Source organism: Oryctolagus cuniculus, chromosome 10 (genome assembly GCF_964237555.1).
Source record: "Oryctolagus cuniculus chromosome 10, mOryCun1.1, whole genome shotgun sequence".
Lineage (NCBI taxonomy): Eukaryota > Metazoa > Chordata > Mammalia > Lagomorpha > Leporidae > Oryctolagus > Oryctolagus cuniculus.
The window spans coordinates 96941117-96954870 of record NC_091441.1 but is presented as its reverse complement, the minus strand read 5'-3'; the positions used below and the strand labels follow the sequence as shown (position 1 = coordinate 96954870).

At 61.6% G+C, this 13754-nt stretch overlaps 1 protein-coding gene across 3 annotated transcripts; it reads left to right on the top strand.

Moving 5' to 3' along the window:
• Positions 1-620: 620 nt before the first annotated feature.
• ITIH3 (inter-alpha-trypsin inhibitor heavy chain 3) lies at positions 621-12902 on the top strand. 3 transcript variants are annotated; one of them, XM_051851034.2, is made up of 22 exons: positions 621-765; positions 1405-1425; positions 2288-2454; positions 2543-2647; positions 2892-3054; positions 3559-3672; positions 4228-4353; positions 4586-4702; positions 6525-6693; positions 7219-7344; positions 7462-7643; positions 8264-8449; positions 8544-8683; positions 9162-9316; positions 9882-9893; positions 10336-10368; positions 10547-10615; positions 10717-10830; positions 11256-11487; positions 11977-12149; positions 12290-12401; positions 12677-12900. In XM_051851034.2, exons 1-22 carry the CDS (start codon positions 673-675, stop codon positions 12804-12806), a joined length of 2739 nt encoding a protein of 912 aa, XP_051706994.2. In that variant the 5' UTR covers positions 621-672; the 3' UTR covers positions 12807-12900.
• The last annotated feature ends 852 nt before the right edge of the window (positions 12903-13754 follow it).

Genomic DNA, 13754 nt, shown 5'->3' with positions numbered 1-13754 from the left:
GTGCGGCAGATGGCCCTGCGGGCGACATGTCCCAAGGCCAGGGTCAGGCTGCCGCTCCGGGGTCTTCTCCCCAGGCACCGGCACCCGTTTGGCCCCTGGTTGCAGAGAAAGGGGGGCCCATGCCACGGGAGAGAGGAAGCTCCAGAAGGACAGTAGGAGCCAGACCACAGGAAGCGCTGGGCTGCAGGAGCTCGAAGGCCTCAGGAGCCAGAGCAGAGAAGTGTGCAAGGTCTGAGGCTCAGGGTGAGAGGCCTGCTTCCGAGCCCTGCCCGCTGTGAGGAGGAGGAGGGGGCCACCGTGCTCGGGGCCAGAGCTGAGGCCACACCGGCAGCAGGCACAAGAGGTGGTGATGCTGAGACGGCCGCCTGCGCAGAATGCAGCTCCACACCCGGCTCCCGCACCCACACCGGGGAGCCCAGGGCCCGCTCCCTGACACCTGCTCTCCCGGGGCCTCCGTGCCTGCTGCCCGTTCAGAGTGTGCCCCAGCGCTATTGACAATGCCTGCCGGGCCCTCTGCACACACCCCCGTGAAGGCTCTGCCCTCCACCCCTGCCCAGCTGCCGGGAAGAGCCTCCGCCTCCACATTCCAGCCCCGTGCAGGTCACTGACCCTGTTGGGAAACCACAAGGCTGGCTCATATAAGGAGCGTGGGCCAGGCCTGCATGCTCAGCCATGGCGTCTGCTCAGTGGCTCGGCCTCGTCCTCGCTCTGCTCTCCAGCTTGGCCGCCTCTGGCTTCCCGGGGAGCCCCTTCCGGCTGCTGGGGGTGAGTCAGCCTCTTCTTCACCCTTGGGGCTTCCGGGGTCAAATGGGCAGAAGGCAGCTCCCTGGGCCAGTTCTCTGAGCCATTGGAAGCAGTGCCCAACGTTGGGCAAACAGGGCTCCTGCCAGGGTTCATCCTGGCTTGCTGTCCGGCCCAGGCCGTGGTCTTTCACCGAGGGGCTGGAGGGTCCGAGTTGTCTACAAAATGCTGAGTTTCAAGTCCTAGCGGGAGTGGTGGGGTTGGGTTGCTGTGGAAGGAGGCCCGGGGTCAGGGAAGGGTGGAATGAGACAGAAGGGCTGGGGTAGAGAGGGCACACAGATAGCCCCGGGCTCTGCACCCCCCGCCCTGCCTTTCTCTGGAGCTCAGTTGCCCCCTGTACTCCAAGTCTGTTTCTCTCTGGCACATGGCTCTGGGAGGGCTCTGTGTCTGGAGACCCCTCAAGGTAGAGGTGTGTGTGTGAGAGGTGGTGGTGGTGGTGTGTGTGTCTGTGTGTGAGGGGTGGTGGTGGTGGTGGTGGTGGTGTGTGGTGTCTGTGTGTGTGTGGCGGGCATGGCTGGACCCTGATCCCAGTGCAGAACCTGCTCCCAGGCCATGCTGGCCTTGCCCCTGACCTAACCCCTGTGTTTGCCTTTGTTTTTGCAGAAACGGAGCCTTCCAGAAGGGGTGAGAACTTTCACCGGGATGGGGGCTGGGTGGGACAGGGCAGGACGGAGCTGCTTGCCCAGGGCTGAAGGTGGGGGCCTGAACAGCTGGCCAGCAGCTCCAGGCCCCGTGTCCTGGCAGACGCCCACGTCACAAGAACCCTGGGGGAGAGCACCACGGAACCACGGCCCCTGCAACCGGGGCAACGAGCCCCCTGTTGGGGGCACCACCCCTGCCTCCCCCGACCCTTGCCGAGCCCTTGCGGGCCCTCGCCTCTGTGCGCAGGCTGCGAGCACCCACGACGGCCCTGTGGCCCCTCGCCCGGCACCTTTCTATCCCGCTCCCCTCGGGTTCTCCCAGCGCCTCCCTCAGTCTCTCGCCCTGCAAAGAGGGTGTCTGGGACTCCCCGGGACACAGGAGGGAGGAGTGCAAGAGACACGGGAGGAGGGCTGGCATGCAAGTGTGAGTGTGCATGTGTGCAAGAGAGGCAGGAAGAACCTGGGGCTCAGGACAACGACCAGGAGGAAGACTCCGGGGGACTTCAGGGCCGAGGGGAGGAGCCTCCCAAGGGTGGTGGGAGCCGTGGGGAGGCTTTCGGCAGGAGAGGGTCAGGGCCAGGTTTGGGTTTTTGCAAGATCTCACCGGCTGTAGCTGTGCACCAACAGATTTCAGTGCTAAGGTGGGGGAGCAAACAGCAGAACCACAGTGGCCAACAACGGGGGGTGGGGGGAGGAGGCTGCAGCGGCTGCTCGCTAAGCAGGGCTTTCAGGAGCTGCAAGGGGGCAGTAGGAAGGGAGGTGGCCAGGCTCAAGACCTGGTCCCCCCCACCGTGCCCCTGTCTGGCTGCTCACCACCTGCTCGTCCCCATGCACCCCCCACCAAGGCCGTCAACGGCATTGAGATCTACAGCACCAAAATCAACTGCAAGGTGACCTCCCGCTTCGCGCACAATGTCGTCACCACCAGGGCTGTCAACCGCGCAGACACGGCCAAGGAGGTTTCCTTTGACGTGGAGCTGCCCAAGACGGCCTTCATCACGAACTTCACCTTGTGGGTGTCACCCTGACCGCTGGCTCTGGACTCCGGGCTGGGGGACCCTGGCCCAGGGCGACGCTCCCCAAACTGCCTTTCTCGGCAGGACCATCGACGGTGTGACCTACCCTGGCCACGTGAAGGAGAAGGAGGTTGCCAAGAAGCAATACGAGAAGGCCGTGTCCCAGGGCAAGACGGCAGGCTTGGTCAAGTGAGAGCGGAGAGCCCCGCGGCCAGGGCCTGTTCAGAGACGCGAGCAGCCACAACATTACTATTACTGCTAGGGCAAGAATGTGCCCGGAGTTTACAAAGGATCCCGTCGGGAGATTGTAGCTAAGGCAGCTCAGAACGTTTAAGGGTCTCCCTTAGCACAGGGCTGGGACTTGAACCCAGGGCCAAGAAAGAGGGGGCCCAGGCGGCCGTTGGGGGTGGTCACTGTCTTGCACGCCATTCAGGGCCTCCGGGAGGAAGCTGGAGAAATTCACCGTCTCCGTGAACGTGGCCGCGGGCAGCAAGGTCACCTTTGAGCTCACCTATGAGGAGCTGCTGAAGAGACACAAGGGCAAGTACGAGATGTACCTCAAGGTCCAGCCCAAGCAACTGGTCAAGCACTTTGAGGTGATCCTGCACGCGGGCAGCCCCTGTTGAAACCGTCGTGGTGTGGGGAGGGCCCTGGGGCAGAGCTCGGAGCCCGAGCCCGCGGGGTCCAGAATGCAAGAGCGTGGGCCTGGCTGGGGGCAGGGGTGACAGTGGCTCTGGACATAGCATCCGGGGCCCGAGGAGGGCAGGCCGGGCTGGACCCGGCAGATCCAGATTGGGTTTCGGGCCTGTGGGACAGCACCACCAAGTGCCTCCGCCAGGCTTGTAACTGGGCACATGTGCAAATTCCGGCACAGCGAGCCCTTAGCCTGGGCACCGCAGAGTACTCCGGCCCCAGGGGTGGTGCCGATCGGGACAACACTTTGGGTCCGAGTACCCTTCAGCCAGCCCCTGTGGGTGTCTTGGCTGGAGGCTGACCCTCAGCCCTGGTTCAGATCACTCCGGTCTCGCCACGGCCCCATCCCCTTCTCCCGACCTCCGCATGTCAGTCACCGATGGCGACTCCTCCCCTTGGCATTTCAGATCGACGCACACATCTTTGAGCCCCAGGGCATCAGCATGCTGGACGCTGAGGCCTCGTTCATCACCAATGACCTCCTGGGCAGCGCCCTCACCAAGTCCTTCTCTGGGAAAAAGGTGGTGTAGACGCCTCTCAGACCTAGTGGGGCAGGGGCAGGAACACCGACCCCGGTGGGACACGCCAGGCCTTGGCGGAGGCAAGCACCAGTGCTGCCGGGGTACCCTTTGTTCTGCTTTGGGCAGTGGACAGATGCCCACTTTCCTCCCTGCCCCCTCCCCCTCCTCTTGGCGCCGACATCCTAACACCCAACGTGAGGTTCCTTTCTTTGGTGCAAAACTCCCTTGCCCAAGTGGCTCCTTGGTGCTGAGCTCCGACAGGGGCCTAGCCAAATGCAAATCTAAGGCTCACTCAGAAAGGCCCAGGCCCTCCCAGGAGGTCCTGATCTCCACGGGGCCGGGAGATGCTCAGAAAGACCGCAGTGTGGTGAGAAGCTGTGTCCATGGCACCTGGGGGCCATGCGCTCACCAGCTTGCGGGCAGGGCTGCCCAGGCCTCCAGCCCTTGCTGGTTCCTGCCCACCCAAGGGCTCCTCCCTGTGAGGGCTCCCTAGGGCGGTCTCCCAGTGCCCAGGCCTTGGCCAAGCTAAGCAAGGCCCTCCATCCTGTCCCCCAGGGCCATGTCTCGTTCAAGCCCAGCTTAGACCAGCAGCGCTCATGCCCTACCTGCACCGACTCCCTCCTCAATGGGGACTTCACCATCACCTACGACGTGAACAGAGAGTCTCCGGCCAACATACAGGTATGTGCCAGTGGCTCTGCTGAGCTGGCTGAGCCGCCACCCTGGCAGGAGGGACAGCAGCTGCATCTGGTACCATCACCGTCCACCGGCAGCCCAAGTCTGAGTGCTCCCGCCTGGCTGGGACAGCGCCCCCTGGAGGATGGGAAAGAAACATCTTCTTTTGGGGCTGGAGAAAGGTTGCCCATTGCTGCCAACGCGGACAGCAACCTCCACCCCTCTCTGCCCTTTCCAGATTGTCAATGGATACTTTGTGCACTTCTTTGCACCTCAAGGCCTTCCAGTGGTGCCCAAGAACGTGGTCTTCGTGATTGACGTCAGCGGCTCCATGTATGGGCGGAAACTGGAGCAGGTACCATCCTCAGTGCCAAGGCAGAGCTAGGGGTGGGAGAACGGAGGTAGGGGGAGGTTTCTTTTCCAGTGGGAAATGCTAGTGCTGCTGGCAAGAGGAGGACGGGGCCAGGACACTGGAAGGCGCGAAGCCTCCTGCCACTTTTTTTTAAAAAAATGTATTATAAACTCTGTAATAAAGATAACAATCAATATTAACATATTTTATATTCAAAAATCCTAAATCTCATATTAGAAAAAATGTATTTCAGATTGAAGGTTAAAAAGCACGGAACATAAAAGGGAAAAGCAAGTGTAAATATACACTAAGAACATTTTAAACAACACAATGATTGATCATAACAGGTAGATACAAAAAAAGATGACAGGGTTTCCAATATCAGAATCAAGACAACTTCATCTTCACATGATAAAAAGTGGACCACGACTTTATTCTTTTTTTCAGATTTATTTATTTGAAAGTCAGAGTTAGAGGGAAAGAGAGTTAGAGTTAGTGAGAGAGATACATCTTCTAATGGCTGGTTCACTCCCCCAGATGACTGCAATGCCCTGGGATGGGCCAGGCTGAAGCCAGGAGTCAAGAGCTTTCTTCAGGTTTCCTGCAAGGATGGCAAGGGCCCAAACACTTGGGCCATCTTCTGCTGTTTTCCCAGGCACATAAGCAGGGAACTGGATCGGAAGTTGAGCAGCCAGTACTCCAATTCATGCCCATGTGGGATGTGGGCATTGCAGGCAGTGGTTTTACCTGCTATGCCACAATACCGGCCCCAAGACTTTATTCTAAAAATGAATCGTTGGGGGCCGGCACTGTGGTGCAGTAGGTTAAAGTCCTGGCCTGCAGCACTGGCATCCCACATGAGCACCAGCTCTCTGCTGTGGCCTGGGAAAGCAGCAGAGGATGGCCCAACTCCTTGGGCCCCTGCAGGAGACCTGGAAGAAGCTCCTGGCTACGGATCGGCCAAGTTCTGGCCATTGTGGCCATTTGAGGAGTGAACCAGCAGATGGAAGAACTCTGTCTCTCCCTCTGTCTGTAACTTGCAAATAATCTTTTTAATAAAAAGGAACAGTTATGTAATAAAGATACAAACTTGAACTTATCATAGCCCTTATCACCAAATCATGCACGAGAGAAACTTCAGATGCACGAGGGGAAAGAGACAGGAATAACGACAGATGGTTTTAACTCCCCTAGCTGTCCTGATGCTCTCGCCTGGCTTGTATGGTTTGGTGGAAGTGGTTCCATCTGAAGTGCCTTCAGGCGCACCCACTCTCGCTAGTCTCCCACATTCCAGAACCCTCCTCATTGTACTGCATCCACTCAGCCTGTCATGGAACTCGCCCAAATCTATGGGAAATGAAAATCTATTCTAGCCAGCGCCGTGGCTCACTAGGCTAATCCTCCGCCTAGCGGCGCTGGCACACCGGGTTCTAGTCCCAGTCAGGGCGCCGGATTCTGTCCCGGTTGCCCCTCTTCCAGGCCAGCCCTCTGCTGTGGCCAGGGAGTGCAGTGGAGGATGGCCCAGGTGCTTGGGCCCTGCACCCCATGGGAGACCAGGAAAAGCACCTGGCTCCTGGCTCCTGCCATTGGATCAGCGTGGTGCGCCGGCCGCAGCACGCCTGCCGCGGCGGCCATTGGAGGGTGAACCAACGGCAAAGGAAGACCTTTCTCTCTGTCTCTCTCTCTCACTGTCCACTCTGCCTGTCAAAAAAAAAAAAATCTACTCTGCCTGTTAAGTCTCACCAGTCACGAACAGCCCATTCTTGGGCTGGGAAGAGGCCTCGCCCGCTGCTGCTCCTTGTCCGCCTGCCTCTCTCTTCCCCAGACAAAGGATGCCCTTCTCAAAATCTTGGAGGACATGCGGGAGGAGGACCACCTGAATTTCATCCTGTTCAGCAGCGACGTGACCACCTGGAAAGAACACTTGGTCCAAGCCACACCCGAGAACCTCCAGGAGGCCAGGGCCTTTGTGAAGAGCATCCAGGATCAAGGGAGTAAGCAGACGGGGCTGCGGCCTCCGCCCTGCTGGTCTCGGGGGTCCTCAGGCTTCGAGAAGGGGTCGTGGGGTAGCTTCCGTGTGGTCTACGGCAACTCACTCCTTCTGTTTCTGCCACCCAAGCGCTACCCAGGCCTGACCCTGCTTAGTTTCTGGGATCCTTAACGGGTAGTAGATGCCCAGAGCCATCTGCCTGCTTCTCCCCCACGATCGTGGGGCCCCACAGCCCTGGCAGGCCAAGGCCATGGGGGACCCCTCTTCCTGGCCCTGCTCCCGGTGGAAAAGCAGATTCCTGAGCAGCCCCTCCCCCCAGCTGACTGCTGTCCAAAGGCCCCTTCAGCGCCCCCTGAAGTGTGCGCCACTCATGCACTCCCGCATTGAAGCGTGCGGTCAGCACTGAGTTCCACCCGTGTGGGCAGACAGGGTCCTGGGGCACGCGCTCAGAGCCTGCTGCCCCCCCCTCTGCCCCAGCATCCCGGCGCCCTAAGAACACCTGGCCACAGGGCTGGCTGTCTGTGTCCAGGCACCAACCTCAATGATGGGCTGCTGAGAGGGATCGGCATGCTGAACACGGCGCGAGAGGAGCACAGGGTGCCCGAGAGGAGCACCTCCATCGTCATCATGCTCACCGACGGGGACGCCAACTCTGGTGAGGGGCGTCCCCCACCCGCGGCCTGGGAGCCCCGCCCAGGCCTCTCCACCCTCCTCCCAGGATAGGGGCTCTGGCCGTGTGATCATCCCCCCCCCCCCCCCCCCGCTCCTGCAGGGGAGAGCAGACCCGAGAAAATCCAAGAGAACGTGCGGAACGCCATCGGGGGCAAGTTCCCCTTGTATAACCTGGGCTTCGGCAACAATCTCAATTACAACTTCCTGGAGAGCCTGGCCCTGGAGAACGACGGCTTCGCCCGGCGCATTTACGAGGACTCCGACGCCAACCTGCAGCTGCACGTACGCCTCGTCTTGCACACCTCCAGGGACGGGGGGCTCACTGCCTGCTCAGGTAGCTGTGCCGCTGTGGGGCAGCTCCATAGTTCTCAGGTTGGAATCTGTCTCGGTTGCTTCCCAGTACCGGTTCTGATTCTGTCCTTGAGCGACACGGACCAGACCCATGTTCTCCCTGGGACTGCCTGATCAGACACGGGATGTCCAGAACTGGGAGACCCCATGTTTTTGTTGCTCCCGGTCTAGGCTCCTGTGCTTTGCTGTGGCTGCCTGAGACCACAAGTACTGTGTTCCATGTGTCGCTGGGGAAAACCTACACTACAGGATGTATTCATTGCTTATCAGAAATGCACGTTTAACTGGACGTCCTGTAAAGCCCACGCCCATCTTCTTCTGTGCTTGAACCTGGCCCAGGCAGGGAGCGGCATCGCCACCTGGGCAGGTGGAGCCGTGTTGCCTCCCCGTCTGTGTCCTGGAGGCTGTCGTCACATAGCCTCCTCTCCTGGGGGCCGGGAGGGCTCCCGCAGACCGAGGGCCACAGTCAGGGCCACAGAGAAGTGAAAACCAGGAGGCAGGGGCTGGAGGGCCGCCCTGCCTGCGATGAGCAGCCCCGACCTGGACTGCAGGGTTTCTACGAGGAGGTGGCTAACCCGCTGCTGACGAGCGTGGAGATGGAGTACCCCAAGAACGCCATCCTGGACCTCACCCAGAACAGCTACCAGCACTTCTACGACGGCTCCGAGATCGTGGTGGCCGGGCGCCTGGCCGACGAGGACATGAACAGCTTTAAGGCGGATGTGAAGGGACACGGGGTGAGCAGGGCTGGGGTTGGGGGCTCAGCGTGCAGGGGGTGGTCCCTGAGTAGCAGCCCCTAGACCCGGCTCTCAAGCCGTGCCCCTGCCCCAGGCCTTGAACGACCTGACCTTCACGGAGGAGGTGGACCTGAAGGAGACGGAGGCGGCCCTGAAGGAACGGGAGTACATTTTCGGGAACTACATAGAGCGCCTCTGGGCCTACCTCACCATCGAGCAGCTGCTGGAGAAACGGTGACCCCACCTACCTTGGGTCTCCGGCCCCGCCCACACACATCGGACCCCCCCCCCGGGGGGGGGATGCCACTCCCTAGAAAAGGGCACCTCACACCAGGCCTGGCCAAGGAAATCTTTCCAGGGCAGACCACAGGGACCCCAAGCCCCACTCTGGCCCTCCCTGCTGACCCAGTGCAGCCCAGGGATGGCGAGGCTGACCAGAGCGCTCCTGGCGGTCCCACCCACCTTGGCTTCAGTGGGATGAAGCCATGAGGGCCGGCAAGGGCCCAGCAGGGCTGAGCCTCGGTTCACAGAGTGATCATCAGGACGTTCAAGAGAAGCGAGGCTCGGCCAAGGGAGCTGGTGAACCGCTCTAGTCTGAGCCCCACAGTGGGGGACCACAAAGCGGGAGGTGGGGGGCATCCCCGCCGCCCCCCAGGAGCCAGGCCGGGAGCTGCTCTCCAGCTGCTGACCCCTGGCTCCTCCCTCCGCGTAGCAAGAATGCCCGTGGCGAGGAGAAGGAGAACCTCACTGCCCAGGCCCTGGACCTGTCCCTCAAGTATCATTTCGTGACCCCTCTGACCTCCATGGTGGTGACCAAGCCCGAGGACAATGAGGACCAGACGGCCATTGCCGACAAGCCTGGGGAAGGTGGGTCCAAAGAGGGAAGCCAGGTGCAGCGGACCCCTCCTGGACCCGGGCCCAGGCTGCGAAGACCCAGGCCTGCTAAACTGCGGCAGCTCCAGGGGCACCGGGAAAACCTGGCCAAGAGCCAGGCAGGTGGTCAGTGTGGGGGTGGGGTGGGGTCTGTGGGCGCCCCTGAGCCTCAAGGGCTGTGGGAAAGAGGCACTCAAGGGAAGGGACTGGGGTTGCAGCATGCAAGGGCTCAGTCAGACAGGAAGAAGGACTTCCTCCCTGACAAACAGGCCTGCAGCAGGCTCCTAGCCATCTGGGGACTGTGACACAGGCGGCCCCAGAGCACTAGAGGCTGGAACTGTGCCCCTCACCTCGACCTCGCCCTGCAAGCCTGCGTGACCGATGTGAGGGGAGAGCTGGCACCATCAGGACTGAGAAGCAAAGAGCTGGACCCAGCCAGGCCAGGCCCCTGGTTTCTAGGGACCTCTCATTCCAGGGGACACCCGTGGGGACACAGCTGGCTGCCCCCACTGGCTGTGTTTCCTAACGATGCCGCTTCTTCCTCCCTTGCTGTGCCCAGAGCAAGCACAGGGTGAGCTACAGCGGTGGCCGGGAGGGAGCCAGAAGCTGGGACAGGGACTCCGGCGGGGGAGGGCCCTGGGCTCGGACCTGAACCCTCTCTGCACTCAGGGTGCCCCCCCACTCAAGGGAGGACAATACACATCAGAGCCTTCGGCGAGGGGCAGGCGCTGACCCTCGGCTCAGCCCAGAGCAGCCCTGTCCCCCGCCACAACAAAGTGCGGTGGCCCCAGCATCGCAACCACATCTTATCACATTTCACAGCAGTGCCAGAAAGGGGTTCCCTGGGCACGGCCCATTTCTAAAGCCCAAACCTGGGGGTCACGACCCCATCTTCCACCTGCCAGGGTTGGGGCCCCCTGGGGACTGGTAGCCTCAAGAAAGGCAAAAGGCTTGGGGCTAGAGGAGCGGGAGCCCCGAGGCCCCGCCCCTGACCGCTCCTTGGTTCCTTGCAGCCACCTCTCAGACCTCATTCTCGGCCTACCGGAGTGAGTACTTGCCCCCTCTGGCCCAGGCAGATGGGCCGCTGTGCTGGGGGCGGGGAGGGGGAGGAGTGAGAGTCCTGGAGAGCAGCAAGGCCCAGGGCAAGAGCCGCACCCTGGGTGGAGGAGCCAGCACCTCCCCAGGGCCGCCTGCGAGCTCAGCCCGGTCTCCCCTGATCCGCAGCCAGCTACCAGCCGCCGCTGGGGTCCGCAGCCAGCTACCAGCCGCCGCTGGGAACGCCCTACTACTACGGTGAGTTCCCGGGCTCCTCCCTACCTGGCCACGCAGCCCACGGAGGCCGCAGGCACGGCGAGGGGCTCTGGGAACCGGCCTCTTCTCTCGTGTGTCCCCAGTGGACGGAGACCCCCACTTCATCATCCAAGTCCCAGAACAAGACGACGCCATCTGCTTCAACATCGACGAAGAGCCGGGCACGGTGCTGCGCCTCATCCAGGACCCGGCCACAGGTGGGGGTGGGGGGCCGGGCCAGGTGGCTCTGCAGTCCCGCAGGCGGGCTCAGGGGCCAGGTCTTCCTCACTCTGCCTGGTGACACGCGCACAGCACAGCCAGGCAGGCCGGATGTGGGGACACTTGGGCCACAGGTTCGCCAAGTCCCCAGGTGCCAAGTGCTACTGGACAGACAGCTCAATTAGCAGGCAGCCTGGGCCCGGGGCGACTCCACCTGCATCTGGGGACACAGTTTTCCTCTGAATGACACTCGCTGACCCAGACTCAGCAAATCAGCAACATCCCTGCGTGAGCCAGAGCCAGGGTGTCCGGGAACAGTCAGGGCTGGGCTCTGAAGTCCTGGTGTCTCCTGGGGCCCCGACACCGCTGCCCCTTAGTGGGCCTCCAGGCCAGGTCTCTCTCGCTGCCCCCATTCCCCTGGCAGGCCTCACCGTGAATGGGCAGATCATCGGCGACAAGAAAAGCAGCCCGGACTCCGCCACCAGGAAGACTTACTTTGGGAAACTGGGCATTGCCAGTGCTCACATGGACCTCCGCATCGAGGTGACCACGGAGAAGATCAGCCTGTGGAACGAGGTCGGGCGCAGCACCTTCAGCTGGCTGGACACAGTCACGGTCACGCAGGATGGGTACGGGCCTCCCGGGAGCTCTCCAAGGTGTGAGGGCTGGAGACGGCGCATCAGAGGTTTGGACAAATCCCAGGAAAGGAGATCCCCCGCGGTCTCGGCAGGCTGGGGGCCCCAGCGTTTCGTCCTCTGCCCCCAGGGGTCCCCAGCCAGCTCCGGGTGCCCCATCTGAGCCAGAATCGGGAGCTCAACAGTTCTGAGCACTGACGCCTGGTTGCGTCTTCTCTGGCTGAACTCTTAGTTCTCAAACTCCTCAGCCCCCGAGTCTGGTGCGTAGGCCAGGGGCGCTGCTCCCACAGAGGCTCAGCGAGGGGGCAGGACCCGCCCGGGCTCACACGGGAAGTCAGTGGCTGAGACGATGCGGAAGCGTGGAGGACACACACGACATGCACGAGGCCTGCTTCTCGGCCACTCCCGAGATGGCTTCTGCAGTCCGCGTGCCCCCACGTGCCTCGCAGAGCGCGCGCTGCGGAGACGCCCGGTGGCACACAACGCCTCTGCCTGCCTCTTCCCTCCTAGGCTGTCCATGACCATCAACAGGAAGAAGAACATGGTGGTCTCCTTTGGGGAAGGGGTTACCTTTGTGGTCATCCTGCACCAGGTGTGGAAGAATCACCCCATCCACCAGGACTTTCTAGGCTTCTACGTGGTGGACAGCCACCGGATGTCAGCGTGGACGCATGGGCTGCTGGGTACGGAGGCTGACTGCAGGCTGCTCAGAGCACTGGGGAAGACATGCCCTGGGTCACCCTCCAGCCTCCCTGGAGAGCCAGTGGCCACGGTACCGTGGCAGTGGCAAAAGGGCTGACACTGTGACTGTGTCCGTTCCCAGGGCAATTCTTCCACCCCTTCGACTTCAAGGTGTCTGACGTCCACCCAGGCTCTGAGCCCACCAAGCCCGACGCCACGATGGTGGTGAAGAACCGCCAGCTGACCGTCACCAGGTACCCTCTGGCTCCCCACCCAGCAGCAGGACAGGCCGAAAGAGCCCCCTCTGCCGAGGCACACTGGCCAGTAGGCTCTCGCCTTCTGTGGGACACCCTGGCCTCCCTCTCAGGTCTTGGCCCTGTCTAGGTTCCTCCAAGTCAAGGCAAAGCCCACACTCAGCTCGCTCCCAAGAGTAACCCTGTGACCTCATTCTGCTTCTTAGCACTGCCACCTTCACACCATTTCCCAGCCACAGGGCCGTGGCCACAGCACCCTCTCTGCTTTCTCCCAGGGGCTCTCAGAGAGACTACAGAATGGATGCCAGGGCCGGCACCAAGGTCGCCTGCTGGTTCGTCCACAACAACGGGGAAGGGCTCATTGACGGCGTCCACACGGACTATATTGTCCCCAACCTGTTCTAAGTCTACCCAGTGGCCCCATGGAGGCAGCTGGCCCAGGGGTGCATGGCGGGGTCTATGGGAGGGGCTGGGATAATAAAGCCTACTGTGGACGCCAGGCAGCTGCCAGCCTCTCCGTGCCTCCAGGTACGGCAGCCAGGACCGAAAGCAGCTAAAAGGACGGGATGATTGGGGGACGGTGACTTGGGGGGCCTCAACTGAGAAAGCTCAGAGACGGTTGCTTGCGTTTGTACCTTGGGGAATCAAACATACAACGGCTCGGGAAGGAACAAGTCAAGAAGCGGCCCCTGAGCAAAGGGGCTCGGAGAGGCAGGAAGGGCCGAGTGCCTGTCGGTGTTTGGGACGATCATAGGCACAGTCAGGGTCCTGCTTCTGGAGCTTCAGCGAGGACCTTCGGAGAACAAAGCGCTCCAGGCTGACTGACACAGAGGGGTGTCTCCTCCCTGCATCCATCCCTCCCCCGGCCCCGCCAGCCAACCAACAATCCATTCATCCATTCACCCTCGCATCCACCCACCCACCTCCCCACGCACCTGCTCACTCACCATCCATGCAACCGCCTACCCTTCCTCGAACCGTCCTGCCCATCGTCCACCCACTCATTCACCATCACGCACCTCTTCGTCCACCCACTCAACCAACTACCCATTCGCCTGTCGACCCTCCTCCTTTGACTCAGCGGATAAACAGAACCCCCCAGGCCAGGATCTGGGGCACACAGTTGGGTAATGTAGCTCCTGTTTTCATGGTGTCAGCTGGGCCAGGCATCTCCAGGCTCCCCCAAGCTCACCTCCAGGTCACTGGCACTTGTTCTACCCTCTCGATGAGTCTGGGCTGGCATGGGGGTCGTCGGGTCCTGCCGAAGGGGCTGGACAATACTCCCCCACCTGGATGCCTGCGATGTCCCTGCCTGGGTCTCTCTGCCTCCCAGAGACGTCCCCACAAATGACA